Here is a 16,365-nt window from a genome sequence, read left to right on the forward strand (position 1 = left end):
ATGAAAATATCGAAAACATGATAGTGGAAAATTAGTTAAAAACTAAAAAGTTCTATTATACTCATATAAGTCATAATATAATTACAATAACATCAATCAAATCACATCGTTTGTAGTTACATTTACCTTTTTGAATTAAAAATGGCATTAAACTACAGTTCTATTGACGATGACGGTGCTTTTTCATTCAGGAATCTCGAAAGGTAAATCTTAATTTTTCTGTCAATAATATAGACATTACTGCTTTAAAAATATGTATCTTATATTGGGTAATTAAGGATTTATTTTTCATAATTGTATGTGATTTAAGTAAGACACTTATTTAATTTTGACTACACTAAATTTTTAAGAACTAAACACTAAATAGTTAATTATTATTTGTTGCCAATAAAATATTATATTAGTACCTTGAAAAGAATTTAAATTATTTTACTCTTAATAAATATTTAAAGCAAGTATGTGCTATATTGTCTTTATTTTATAATTTTTAAACGATTATCTAGTTAGAGTTAGTTTAATTAATAATAGTATTTCATTTAAATTTATACCACAAAAATCTTATGTAGTAAATTTTAAAATATTCAATTATTTATTCTATCATTCAATTATTGTTAATTTATAATTTTGAGATGGTGTAATGAATAAATAAAAAAATAAATAAAAGTTATTTAAAAGTATCACCCAATTTCAAATCTTTAATTGTATTATTATATTTATATTCAAATACCTAGCTTTTATTTGATATTTTACATAGACGTCTTAAGCGTAATTAGTAGAGACCTACTAAAATAACCCAATCAAAAATATAATTATATATATATATTTATATTTGTACTTTGTACACATATATATTAAATATAATGTATAGTTAAATTAAATATATTTTTTTTTAATGTAGATTTATATATGTTTGTGGTGTGAGCTCTGGAAAGGAAGGACATGCACATGACTAATTGAATTCGTCCCTGGTTTAAATAATATTTTTATATTAATAATTAAGGCAATCAAATTATGTACTTAATTTAAAAGTTTTTATATTTGAGTGTATAAATTTAACTTTTTATTTTTATTACCTATGTCCTATACATATTACAAATATAATTACATTGTGTATGATTTTATAACACCATTTTCCAATTGTTTAATATATTTTATTAAATTGTTCATCTTTAGAAATGCAAAACTTGAAAAAATGGGACTAAAAATGCCTAGTTTTCGAAAAACTGGTACTACAATTGTAGGAGTAACTACTCGAGATTGTGTCATTTTAGCTGCAGATACACGTGCTACATCAGACACAATAGTCATGGAAAAAAATTGTGAAAAAATCCATTACATTGGCAAATATATGCAGTATGTTTATTTATAATTTATTAATATCTTTTAATTTTTAATATGGTAATATTTTAGTTGCTGTGGTGCTGGTACAGCAGCAGACACTATGCAAGTTACACGCATGGTATCTGCCAATGTTTCCTTGCAGGCATTCAAGTTTCCTGATGAAATGGTTCCTGTTGCATTTGCTGCCAGGTCACTCCGTCAATACCTTTTCAAATACATGGTGATTTGATTTATATTTTATGATGTTTGTTTAAATTATTAATTTTTTTGTTTGTTTAAGGGTTATGTTTCTGCCGCATTAATTTTGGGTGGTATTGATAACAGTGGCTCACATTTATATTCCATTTACCCTCATGGTTCAATTGATAAATTACCGTATATATCTATGGGATCAGGAAGTATGGCAGCTATTTCAGAACTTGAAAGTCGCTGGAATGAAAATTTAACTGTAAGTAAAAAATCATTTTAATTTATAATTGATGTTTTAAATTCTTTAAATTCTCCACTAGGAAGAAGAAGGTATGAAATTGGCATGTGATGCTATTTTGGGTGGTGTATTTAATGATCTTGGATCTGGAAGTAATGTGGATCTATGTATCATCAAAAAAGATGGAACTCGTATGCTCAGAAACTATCTGACACCTAATAAGAAGCCAGCAACGTAAGTTTTTTTTTTATTTTACTATAATATTCTAACTTATAAATCATATTATGAACATTTATTTTAGTGCTAAATATGTTTATCCAACTGGTTTGACTAAAGTTTTGCACAAAAGTGAAATCAAATTCCAAATTGCTGAAGAAACTGTCATGGAAGTCGATTCTTGAATTTTTTATTTTTAAATTAAGTTCTAAGTATGAATAAGAATTATTTTATATACATTTTCTTTTTCTGATAAAACTGTTTTTTAATTGGTATTGGTGTCAACATTTTGTTTATGTAAAATACAATGTAACAAAAAAAAAATATTAAAAATTATGCTTTAAGAAAATGTTAATAAATTTTTGATTTTGGTACATTTTAAGACATGTATTTAAATGGAGTCAAGTAAATAAAATAAAAAGCTGACTGATATAATATTTTTTTAATAATTTAAACCTATATTAATAATCTAATATAGTTATACATATACATATATTAGAGTTTGATGACTAAGGGCTGACAAGATTTAGATTTATTAACATTATTGAAAACATAAATTTTAGGCAATCATTGACATATTTTTGCAGTTTATATATTATAATATTAAGTACTTAAACTTAAATGATATCCATTTCTTTTTATATATATAGTATATAATCAAATTTATAAATTTAGAACATTTTATTTTCCCCAAGTACTTAATATAGTAATAATAAAATAATAATAATAATATTTTTAAATCGTCCATAAATCTAGTATTATCCAGTTGTACAATGAATTATCATTTATGTAAATTATCTGAAGAAAATTTGTGCATACCATATATAATATATTTACATGGCATATAAGGAAATAACAAACTGCGAGTTGAAAAACGTTTGTGAAATTGTGCAAGCAAATCCAAGATCAGTCATTCGACATGGTCATCATATTACTTCCCTTCTAATCATTGTGACAGCTAACCGGTTTAATAGGACTAATTACTGAATCACTTTTTCAGTATTTAAGGATACCATCAGTTTAAGACAAAATCTAAACTTACCAACAACTAACAAGGTAACAAATACGTGGAAAAAATAAAGATGCACTCCAACGTACTACTAATATATAATTAGGTGCCTCAAATGCTTGTGATAGAGGTTTAAAAACAAATATGTTCATACATACACATATATTTGTAAATTTTTTATATCATATACCTTGTTTAATGAGTTGTACTTATAAAAACCTATGTTTATCTAAATGAAAATGCCTCAGAAGTTAGGACAGTTTAATATATACATAAATCTATAACAAATAATTTCATTCCAATATAATAATTATTTTTATTGTAATTCAATACTTATTTAACAAATATTTCTGAATGAGAATTAAAAAAATTAATTAAACTTGAAATAACATCTTTTAATCCAATAGTTTCAATGTTTGCATTAAAGCTCACATATATTGGAATTGACGTTTTCAAACTTTTTGATAGTGTGTTAGCTATTGATTCAGATCTACTATCAGGGTCTGTGCTAAAAATAGCACTAGATATTGTATCTTTGCTATTTCTTTGTGTCATAGCAACAGATAAGCATGAAAACGTATTATCTTGACTAATAACAATAAAAAAACAATTATCAAAACACAATATTTGATTATATAAGGTGACGCCTAATACTTCTGATGTAAATAAAAACTTTTTAGTTTTTGGTTGAACATATTCTATAGTGGCAATCTCTAGATGTTTTTCAGGAATCTCCATTCTTAAAATATACTGTAAAAAATATCAACAAATTATACCAATGAATAATACATTAATACATTGTTAATACTACAACTTAATACTAAATGGTAAATAACTTTTAAATCAATACATATTATCGAATGTTTCTTGGAAATCTCGCTGCTGTTATGTCAAATAAAATTAAATTAAATTATATATTAACGTAAATTTAATTTATGAAATAAATTATCAATTAGCAAACCAAATAGAAATTAATAAATGAATGTTAATTACTTAGTTTTGGTTGATTGTAGAATGCCTTCACCATCAATTTTAATTTCATACAATTTGTATTTTAATTTTTTAATAAAACAACATAAAACTTATTTTCAATCGTTCAAATTCAGTGTTAGACGTTAGTTGAAGACTTGGTAGTTACTAATAGTTGATAATATTGATAAAGATAATAATAATTGTTATCTGTGCTGTTACTCGTTTGTCGCAAACAGCAAGCGTCATAGTGGCATACTGACAATACTGGCATTGAAGTACTGAACAGTGTTGTATTATCAACAACCATCAATATACCATGAACTGTAGTAAGTTCCATCCAGTTTACTACCACTACTACTACCATACTACCAGTTACAACCACGGTCTTAAGATATACGTCTTACCTAGTCCGTCCTTCAAAATATGGTCTTATAAAGTTACAACCATTATATTGTTTAATTGTAGTTCAATCATAAAACAAGTAACAACTGAATTAATTTAATTTAATCTATCACTTATGAGATTACAATTTAAAATTTGGATCATATACAATAATATACATTGCAGAATATGAATACATTATGATCTTCATGATCTTGACGACAGATTTGTAGTTCAAATAAGATCCATCAGGAGCACCACATGCTTCGAAGACTAATTTTTTCAATAATGGTATTTGTCTATATATTAGCCACTATATGCACTTATGTAGTGTTATAACTATTTATTATATTATTATTTATTATTGTAATAAATAAATATATAAATATTGTATTAATAATGGAAAATATCCATACGTACCTATTTATAGATATTTTAATTAAGTTATTTTAACGTTTATTATTCATATAGGATCAATTTATTGGTTTATGAAAGATTTTATTCAATTGACTATAATTTGAGTATTTGATAGTTAAAAATTATAACAATATTACTAAATACAAATTATTACAAAAGTACCTACATTATAACAAATTCAAAACTATTTATATGTTCTTAAATACTTGATTATACCTATTTATTTAATTTATTATTTCTTATTCAAAAATTATTACCATTTACCTATTATGGTATCTACTCTAATAATTGTCTAAAACACTATAACAATAATGGTAATAATATTCCTACCTATAGCCTATAATTAAAAATGTATAATATCTATGTATTAGTAGCAATCACGTAAACAAATCAAAAAAAATCGAGGGGGGCCCCCAAACCACCCTCTGTATACATGCCTGATTAGTAGGTAGTTATAGTACATAGTTAGAAATGTTAGAACTTTTTTGATAAATTTTTTTGTTTTTTTTTAGAGTCATATTTACGCAAAGACATTATGGATATATTTTGTCCAAAGCCCATACAGATTAGGGTTCATATACTAGAGCTGAAAATTATTATATATTAATAATAATATAGGTAATATTTAAATTTACAGTATTAGTATTATTAGTATCTTAAAAATTACTTAAAATTATTGCATGTACAAATAATTTATCATGGTTTTTAAAATATTAGTATTATATTTTATAAATTTTATGTATTATATAGAAGATATTGAATATGTTTATTTCAAATAAAAAATTATCGTAATCGAAGCATAATATTTTTTTCTGTGAGGCTTATTACCTCATTGGTTTTTGTACAAAAAAAGTGTAGGTACCTACTCTCCAACAACCTCATCTGGCTACTGATAAAAAAAATATTCTGTTGTGTTGAATAACGACATATAATTGCAACGATGAAGTTGATTTTTAAATTATTTTAATATACCTTATCTATACATCTTAATCAAATAAGTATAACTATTTTTATAATACCAAAGTATAGGAATAGCATACATAAATATAATTGAAAAGTTCCGATTTTTCTCTTTATATTTCTAATGAAGAAAAAAATTACATTTATAAATATGTAAAAATTACAATCCATTTCAATATTTGTTGGATGTCTGTTATATGTTCTAAGATCTAATCAAGAAGTAAATATATTTAAGATTTCAGTTATCCATACGAAGAGACAGGTTTAAAAATATAAATCTGTCTGCAAAGTGGCAAAAAATATTGTAACAATAAAATTATAGAATAAAGCATAAATTAAATAAGCATAATATAAGCATGTATAGATTTATTAATTTATAGGTAAAAATTATTATACTTATAAGTTATAGTCAGAGCCCAACTTAGGAAATATGTGCCCGGGACAAAATAATTTTAGGGGCCTTTAATATTTGTTAAATGTAATTTAAAAAAAAACAGTGAACATTAAAATAACATATTTGCATTAGTGAACAAAATATTTATTTACAGAACATAAATTAATTTTAATACTTGTATAATATCTAAATATAATTATTAGCTGCGTCTATACTTCTATATACAGTTATAAAATGTCAGTACTAATGAAAAATATTAAAGTTTACTGATATACATGATGCAAGTGCTGTCCAACGAAAGTAATATTATAATCATACAATTTTACAGTGCTACTTTAATATTTAATCATCAACTAGGGCTCGGGGACAAATAATATTGGTACATTATTAGTTGGGCTCTGCGTATAGTGTACTTACGATTTTACGGTATTTTTAACATATAGGATGACACTAAAATATGTGAATGTATAGTCTAGCTAGCAGTCAATAATACTATTTATTTACAATATATATCTATATATTCTATATAGGTAAGTATACATGTAGGTATTTATAAGAATATCCTGGATATCGGAGTTGGCCATTGATAATAATATAGATATTATATATAAATGTTTTTTTTTGAAAAACATAAATTTAAAACTATTGTAATATGTTTGATGTTTCCTCTTGTCGAAATATAAATGAACTCTGGAAATAAAATAAGAGACAGATGATCCTAAGCCTAATATTAACCTCAATATAGTTGGTACCTACATTGAATTATTCATGTTCCGCACTGCTTCAATATAACGATAAAATATAATGAAAAAATTCTATATGAGTGTTCTTGGTTATAATTTTTTTACACCAGTACAGTATTAATTTAGTTGGATTTTTTTCTATGTACCTATACGGCTATACAAAAGAATAAACTAAAAGAAGAATCAGTATTATACACGTATATGAGTAATGATATAAGTATTTATATATATATAATATGTATATTGCAGTATATGTTATAATTATGTATATACAAATATACAATATAAATCATAACATTTAAAAAATAAAAATAAATTACTAAATTATTTATAGCTTACATCTTGCAGCATATGTATACGTATCATATAATGAATTAGGTCATAGGTAATCTATAAAATCATTACATGAAATGAATACGCATGATGATGTTTAGAAGATTTCATGCTCCCTTATGTGTTGTACAGTTATCTCCTTTTTACAAACGGACAACATAGCAAATTAGCATTCAGTAGGGTCCAATTTCGTGTTATTGTTACCTTAAATATTGGATTGAATTAATTAATGAATACTATTAAATTATAAGCTACCTATATGGCTATATATATTAATGCAAGCTCGGAAAACGTATTACACGTAAAATTTACAGACAATATAATTTATTTATATATAATATACCGTGCTATTAATTAATGTCAGCATAAACTTTTTCAGGCAAAGCTGTAGGTATAAGGTATAACTATATTAATAATAATAATAATATTATAATATTATTTATAATTTTCATGGAAATTTGGAACCTAGCTATAACAAAGAGATATTTATATTTTGTTGAATAACTTATTTTTTAAGAATTTTAATTTTATTAGTACAATTGTTCTAATACTATACCTTATTTATTTTTTACCCATAAATAAAAGATATGAATATAAAAAAATTACACAATCTATATTTATTTAATTAATTCTAATGTGCCCTCAGTAAAATAATATGAGTAATTTATTATATTGATAATAAGTTTATTTTTAATATTATAATTATTACCAAAAAAAAAACAAAACGTTTTGTATACATTACAATTCACAAGCTCCTCTCAATATAACCATTGCACACATGCTCGGACATTTTATTATGTTACAAGTTCTAAGTAATAATACATATAATTAACATAATCAGCTGTATTATAATTTCTCTAATTGTATAAATAAGAATCTGAAATAAATAAATCGTTATCCATTAGTAACACTATAACAGTTAATAATAGTTAGATACATATCTATTGTTCATATAATTTATAATAATAAAAAAAATAGATTTGTTGTCTCACACTCTTACGAGGGGTCATACACTCATATATACCATAGAACAATACGAGTAGTACGTTCGGATAACCGCATATTTATTAAAGATTTTATCAGCTATTGGGTGATGGATGGTTATTGGCTATACTTATATTTGTATGAAAATGTCACCTGTATTATCAAAATAATAATAATTATAATAAAATACATTTGCAATTATTATAATTATTATATATACGGGTCACGGGGAATAACAATTGCTTAAAATGCAATTAGTTCAAACCCCAAGTCAGTCTTTTTATTAATTTGGTAATTTATAGACGCTATATTATTTAATTTATAAATTCAACGATAAAACAACATAAATCTACTTTTAATAATAATTTATTTCATGCGTAGTTTGAATATGTAAATTATAAATATAGAAGTCGTATTCTCAATTACAATTACATCATACTGCGTGTAGAACGTCATTAATAATTTATAATCAATCAGGTTAATCGTTGTACTTTTTTTTAGATGATCTACCATTTTTAAGCTAAAATTATTTATATTACATACCATACTACTTAATACCTCCTTTCCCAGATCATTCAAAATTACATGAAACTGTCAGAAATTCGTATTTTCGTATATTTCGTATCCTGGTAAAAATTATGATTTTTAAGAAAATGTATGAATATAATCATGTAGGTATAGCCACAGCCATGGCCTATGAGCACATCATGCACATGCAGCAAGATATATATTATAGTTTTAAAATTCACATTATATATATAGTTCATCATATTCGTAAAATGCGAAAATGAAATATCTATAGGTAATATACATGGAATCCGCCAGCAAAAGATTTTGCACAAATCCACATCGATTTTTATTTTTCGAATTAAAAAGATGCCATTTCCGTGAAAATTCAAACCTAGTTATACAATTAGAAAGTCACTTCTTTTCTCGCAAATTCAAAATTACATAAAATAGCTAACAATATATAGATATTTATGGTACCTATATATGGTAGGTATATTTCTATTACTTTATTTAAAATTCTAACCCATTAATTTATATATAAGCTTTTAGAGTTCTTATACATAAGAAATATCATGTGTCTTCGCGAGTATAATATACCCTCGAGTAATTGATTGAAACACCGCGTCTGCACCTGTACCGCTGTACCCATATCAATAACAATATAGGTAATATGATGGCTTTATTATTAAATCAAAGCCAACATTTCTAATATACTATAGTACATAACCCATTTACATAATATAATCATTGTATTTATCATAAAAGATATAACTAGGCGTAATATCTATTATATGTATTTTATTAATATTATATTCACTAACAGTTATAGCGTTCACGTGCATGTGAAAAGGAGTAGTGGTATAGAAGATATGTATTTTTGTATTTGTGTACACTATAATATATGCAAATATAATAATAATATATACATGATACAGGTGTGCGCGTGCGAATATAATCCGACATTGCGGAACGGAGCCAACCGTACGCGGAGCTCCGCCCACGTTGCGAAATGATAAAATAGAATAATATAATATACAAGAACGAAATACGTGCTTGTGTAATATTCACCATTCCCACTGCGATATAGTGACCGCCTTTGTTTTTGTACATAATATTATGTGTGTAGCGTATAATATATGTATGATTGCATAAACATATACATATACTGCAGTATATAATGGTATATATTATGTACCTATTATTCGCACTGCGTTCTCGTATCGCCCTAATATATTTATTTATTCTTATATAAATGTATTTATTTCTCCGGTCGTATCTCTATTTTTTCATTTTACGTCCGAATAAAATAGGAAAACTTAAACTGTGGAATACAAAATTAAATTTTTATTAGGCCGCATCGTGAAGTTTTACTACAGTAGTCAGTTATAGTATGATACACTATACACATACTTACATAATATATTAATATCCCATTCTAGTCATTGTTAGTTATTTATTTATATACATAATAAAAATTATGATATATACGTTCAATAATTTATTTAAAAACTCTATACTGACTTTTAACATTTATATTTTATATTTACACACCGTTTGTAATTTGTAATATTTTATATTTTTCTTAACTATATAGGTAGGTATTTACTGTATTGTTTGTTTTTCTATATCTTGTTTTCTCTAATATGTGTTCAAATATAACATAATTGGCCCATAATTATATATACAATACCTAAAAATAACGAAATAGGTACCTACGTGCGAGTGTCTATTATAGACATAAGAAATAAATTGTATTATCTCCATTCTCCTTTGTTAGTTTAGACAACACCACCATAAAAATTAAAAAAATTAGACCACGAATAAAAATGATTAAAATATAATATATAAGTAACAATATTCTGTGAGTAGTATTTCTGTCAGAGTTTGAATAGCATATAAAAGATAATCTTTTACCAATTTCCTAATATAATTTTTCTATCAACTATATATAGTTACTAGTATAATAAACTATAATAATATTGGATTATTGATAATACAATATATTGTTCAATTGCGATCTCAAAATTTACGTTCCAAATTATTGTCCACATGATAAACAACAATAATAAGGAATATTGATATACTTACGCAGAGCCGTGCCGTGGGGGAGGGGGGGCTAGTGAGCATACGCAAAGGGCGCATGGTTTAAAGGGGCGCCAAAAAATTGAAATGCATAATGATGAATAAAATAGGAGGCGAATATTTTTAATTTTGCACTGGGCGCCAAATCTTAACGGCACGGCTCAGTAGCTACGACCTACATCAATAAGATTATGTTGTCCAATTAGTGAAAATTAGATAGACAATTTAGTTTAACCGTAGTCTACTAATAATATATTGTGGGAATTTAAAATGTATCATATATTTGGTAGCTTTTTTTTTATCATTTTGCAATTACGTAGAAGATATGTGTCGTCACCTCATTGTATGAAATATACATTGTACATACATAATACTGCAAAGTCGTCTTGCGTTTCAAAATTTAGAGGAATCGTGTTAAGCGGAATTTTATATTTTTAAATTGTATGGTTTCAAACACACAGGCCACAGAAACACAAATAATTCTAACTCCTAAGGCTATACATTGTATTGGTTTTTAAAATATATTCCCTGTGGCGCATTTTCTCGGTACCATCCTTATATCCCTGTTACAGAGGTCCCGTAGACCATTGTATTACTAAGAAGATACCTATAATGGCTATAATACCTACCTATTTGACTAAAGAGCATTACTCCGCAGTTGGGACACGTGTTCACCGCGTGCGATTGTGTTGAATTGTAGTATAATATAATGTAAAAACGACGTTTATTTTTAAATTTGTAACGCATAATACTCTTAAGATTTTCGTTTAATTCTTCAATTTTTTTTCTTTTTACGTTTTACACATCATATATATTATGTACATTAAACACTTCTATCCAGTCGACAGTAAACGAGCTTTAATATAAAAAATATTAACAAACAAAAAAAAATCCAAAAACTGTTGAATTTATATATTTAAAAATAAGTTATTTTAATTTAAAATATCTAATACTCTACTAACAAATTTTCTATTCGATTTTTATACATATTTAAAATATTATCTAAATATTATTAAAACATGCTATATATATTAAGATCAAAATAGTTACTTACTTATAATTATAAATGATATAAATTGTATTTAAAGAAATTAATTTCTGAATAGCGTATTGTAGGTACCAACCTATATATTGTGCATTTTTAATTTATACGTCTTAATTTTAAGACGTGTAAATTAAAAATGATAAATAGTTATTTATCATTGAATAACACATAGAAGTGTATATATTTTTATTTTGTGTATTATCGGTTGTTAAACCTCCTCAACATCTGGAGTAGGCTGCAGCAAGATACAACTGTACCTTCCTACCACCTTATAAGCAAACTATATGCAAGTAATATTATATGAACATTATGAACTATATAAATAATAACCCATACTCCTGATTGTGTATATATAAAAATAAAATTAACAGAAATGTGACTATAAAGTGGCAAAAACACGAAACTGAAAATAAAAATGTATTTGTAAATCTTTTTGTGATTTTCTCAAGAGTAATATTATAATACTGATAGCTATTAAGATGAGAGCCTAATATATGTATTAGGTACGTACTTATTAGCAACTTTTATTCTGTATTCATAAATTATGGACTAATTTTAAGTTAATATTATGTTCATTGTTAAACAAAATTTCCAACTATATGTACACCATCATGACAGAACATGTACATATACACATATTAACAGGTACCTAAAATACCAATAACTATTATTACATAATATTTACATAATATAATGTTTTGTAATATTATTATATTTTTTAATAATTTAATTTTTATTAAACTACATTTTTGAAGTCAATGAAATATTATACTTTAAATTAGTGATGTTTATTTTTTGTGACAATATAATCATAAAAGAATTATTTAACAAACTTCACAACAATAAACAAAAGGGTTAGGTTGATTACTTACTATACATATCTATAGTTTGTGCTTATTTCTACTATAATATTGAACTTACATAAAAAACATGGTTAAGAATCAGAATTACTTACCGCAATAGACTTACATATAGTGTATAGACTTACTGCGCAAGTGCGACACTTTTAAACATAGATGCAACGTAGTGGTGTTCAACTGTCCATCCCCCTTTGTATTTTTTTAATATACACATAGGCATATACATTTTTAATGTAACCTCCACTCCCTCATATCCATTATTGGAAATATATATCTGTGTATGCTATACTATAGTACAACGTAATTAATATATTAACGTTTTTATCTAATAAAAATCAAAATCAAACCAAACATTCTTTATACATCCGGTGTTTTAACTAAAATAATTTTATTTACCCCTTTCACTATATCTACGGAATTGACCTGATTCCACTCCTGTCACTCTGCACTGCGATTACTTATAATATGTTTTCCAAGATCAAAGCGCGCAATAAAAATATGAAAATAAAAATTATCTCAAACGCTGTTCAGTCGAGATGGTATGTTAAATATCACGTCTTCTATATGACTATATAATAAATTTATACTTTACAATCAAACAGACACTATTGCGGTACAGTTGCATATAATACGAGATATTCAAGTAGGATGAGTATATATATACGCGTTGTGATGATCAAAACAAGACCAAGACCAAGACTTTCAAAATCTTGGTCTTGGTCTTGCAGACTCAGTCTTGCGCAAGACTCTTGCTATTTTCACAATATATGAAAAAAATTTAATACCTGTTATAGATGCGTGTAGATTTTTTGCTACGACCTCTAAGATGCAATTTAAGTGAAATATTTATATACTTTATTAATAATTCAATCATTAACCTCTTCATGCATGTAATATCATATTATAATACCACTGTAAATACCACCGATTAAAATATTTGTATAAGATCGAGAATCATACTTGCAATGTTAATTATTATAAGTGTTTTTGTATGTTGTACATGCTATATATTGTATAGCCGTAACTAGTTTAGGTACACAGTACGGAAATATTACACAAAACCCGAATGAAAATAAAAACGTAGGTACAATCTAAATGATCCGTAGTCCGTATTGACTTTAACTTTTAAGCAATTATAATATTAGTATATTCGATTCAAAATAGAGGTGTATATTATGGACATAAATATTTCTATTAGCAGAACAACTTTCGACTGCTAATTAGTATGAAACATTATTTTGTAATATTAATTCCCATTATTTCTAATCTTTTTTTTCAATAATTCGCCATTTTCTTGAATACTGATCAAATTTAATCACTTATTATTTTCGTTATACATTATTACTTATTAGTTAATGAAATCTAGATACACTAATGTGTTTTCGGAGAAAAAAAAATTTGCAAGAGTCTTGCACTGTTGATCTTGTTATAGTCATGATCTTGCAGCGTCGGTATTGTTTTGGTGTGTTGGTCTTGGTCTTATTAGTACCAGTACCATATTGGTCTTGATTTTGTAGCAAGAGTCTTAATAGGCGCCATGTACAAGGGGGGAAGGGGTGGCAAGGGGCTGAAGCGTTCATGAGATTTTTGAGATGGTGCTCGACTCTTTAGGATTTTTATTTAAAAAACATTTATAATATGTAAATTTATAAAATATACATACATTTATAAAATATTTTCTATTTAATTAATAAAACATGACAAAATAATAAAATAATTTATTTTGACATGAAAAAAATTTTGATCATAGTTATATTATATTCACGTTCACTGCGATGAAGAAATACATTTATAGAAATGGTTACAAGTCAATTTATTGACAATTCTCAAGTACGAAAAAATTAATTTGCTATAAATAAAACATAAAGCATGGCAATTTTTAATATTGTTGCTTTTGTCTTTTGATAAAAAAAATATTAAAATTATCTATGAGTACCTACGTAGATATATCATACATTCATGTATATTATTTAGTTTTCTAAAAGCTTTTTTTGAGATTTAGGGAGGAAAAGCGTATAGGTTCCAAGGTCCATCTTTGTATCCACGCCTGAATTAGTGAGTCACATGGTAATTTAAAAACCTGGCGTCTCTGTGGTAAGTTTTTAGAGACTTTATTCGAGTTAGGTATAATGGTGTACATAAAAAAACAATTAATCGAATTTATTTTGATTTTTAATGTGGATAAATAAGATTATAGGTTACATGACTTATAACAGTATATTATACCTAGTAATCACTAATCCCTAATCAGTGTGGTCATTCAGTCATTGGATTTTAACGATCATCCCTATATAGAAGATAATATTATTCAATACGAGGTTACAACGATACATACTCAAGTGATTCGAAAGCTTTTATATATAAATTAGTATGAGTTAAGGTATAAGAACAGATTAATAACTTAAATAAATATTGTAACGGTTTGTCGGGATATTGAATATAGGCAATATAGCTGTTCAAAACTCAGGAGTATATAACGACATATAGTATGTACAATGATTACATAATATACTCGTTATTCGTATTACATACACAAATAATGTTCAATAAAATGCTATTTATAAGGAAATGTAATTATAGTTACGGGATACAAAGACTGCAGATTGTCTGCTACAGCTGCAGAGTGCTTCAGTGCCTCTACTAATTTATGCCTATTGGCTATTGCTGTGTTACTTTCGACCCTTAGTGCAGTGGCAGATACGAGGGGGGATGATGGGGTGGTCGCCCCCCTCGGGCCGTATTTTTTACGTTATTTTTATATTATAAAATTGAGCTGAAAGCTGATATTTTTATTTTTTTGATACTATACAAATAACACATAGAGCATTAGTTTACAGGTTATATAAAAATAGGTAATTTAATTCTTAAAAACTCGCTCCTCCCCCCCCCCCCCTTGAGTGATCTCTGTATCCGCTACTGCCTCAGAGAATTCATTAAAAATAAACTTCTCAGCTTTGCAGAGTACATATATACCTTAGGAATCCCTCATTCCCCTTAATCCGAAACATAGCTCCTTGTATATAGATTCTAGGCCTAAACTCCCTAAAATAAGAAAGACATAAGAGCCTCGGGAGATGTACACATAAATGCTCCTCATCTCTAAAACCGATGACTAAGTATTATTCGGGCATCAAATGACAATGTATAAGTTGGCGAGAAATTTACTTTTTTCCAGAAAGATATATAATAGATTTATAGGCCATTCATTCTTGTTTTTATTTGTAATTTTATTTATTGTTAACGATATATATATGTAAAGCTGTTCGGCCATGTAAAAATGAATGAAATAAGAATTTAATTTTCGTGCGATAGGTATATAGATTACACACACACACATCACACAACTATATACATTTGGAATAATATTATTTTAACGTACACACACGCCGTGGTGTGACGACGGTTTTCTAACCCCGCGACAGTGATGGCGGTGCTTCAGTACCGCGTGTGATGGGTTAAGTGTAGCGTGTGTTTTAGCGCGCATTTTCGATCGGCCGCCGTCGCCCAAAGCCATAACGTGCACCGCGACTGCAGCAGCTACTCACACACACACACATACTTCGTTATCCAGCTAAAAACGAGCGGGTCATGGTTTATTATTGTTGTACGCGTGAAAATCTCTCGTCCGGAATATTATGTACAGTGTACACGCACATCGCATGTATATATAATACACATATAGTCTTCCGCC

General features: G+C 26.6%; 1 protein-coding gene across 1 annotated transcript; it reads left to right on the forward strand.

Annotated features, from left to right (window-relative positions):
• LOC132930568 (proteasome subunit beta type-7-like) lies at positions 1-2,419 on the forward strand. Its single transcript, XM_060996503.1, has 6 exons — positions 1-203; positions 1,174-1,353; positions 1,411-1,561; positions 1,622-1,789; positions 1,851-2,002; positions 2,070-2,419. Exons 1-6 carry the CDS (start codon positions 142-144, stop codon positions 2,167-2,169), a joined length of 813 nt encoding a protein of 270 aa, XP_060852486.1. The 5' UTR covers positions 1-141; the 3' UTR covers positions 2,170-2,419.
• The last annotated feature ends 13,946 nt before the right edge of the window (positions 2,420-16,365 follow it).

Source organism: Rhopalosiphum padi, chromosome 4 (assembly GCF_020882245.1).
Source record: "Rhopalosiphum padi isolate XX-2018 chromosome 4, ASM2088224v1, whole genome shotgun sequence".
In the NCBI taxonomy this organism is placed as follows: domain Eukaryota; kingdom Metazoa; phylum Arthropoda; class Insecta; order Hemiptera; family Aphididae; genus Rhopalosiphum; species Rhopalosiphum padi.

Excerpts from the sequence above, each read along its gene's own strand:
- LOC132930568 (XM_060996503.1), top strand. The coding sequence starts at position 142 with ATGGCATTAAACTACAGTTCTATTGACGATGACGGTGCTTTTTCATTC. Across the intron at positions 204-1,173 it reads TCATTCAGGAATCTCGAAAG|AAATGCAAAACTTGAAAAAA; the intron begins GTAAATCTTAAT and ends GTTCATCTTTAG. Across the intron at positions 1,354-1,410 it reads TACATTGGCAAATATATGCA|TTGCTGTGGTGCTGGTACAG; the intron begins GTATGTTTATTT and ends GTAATATTTTAG.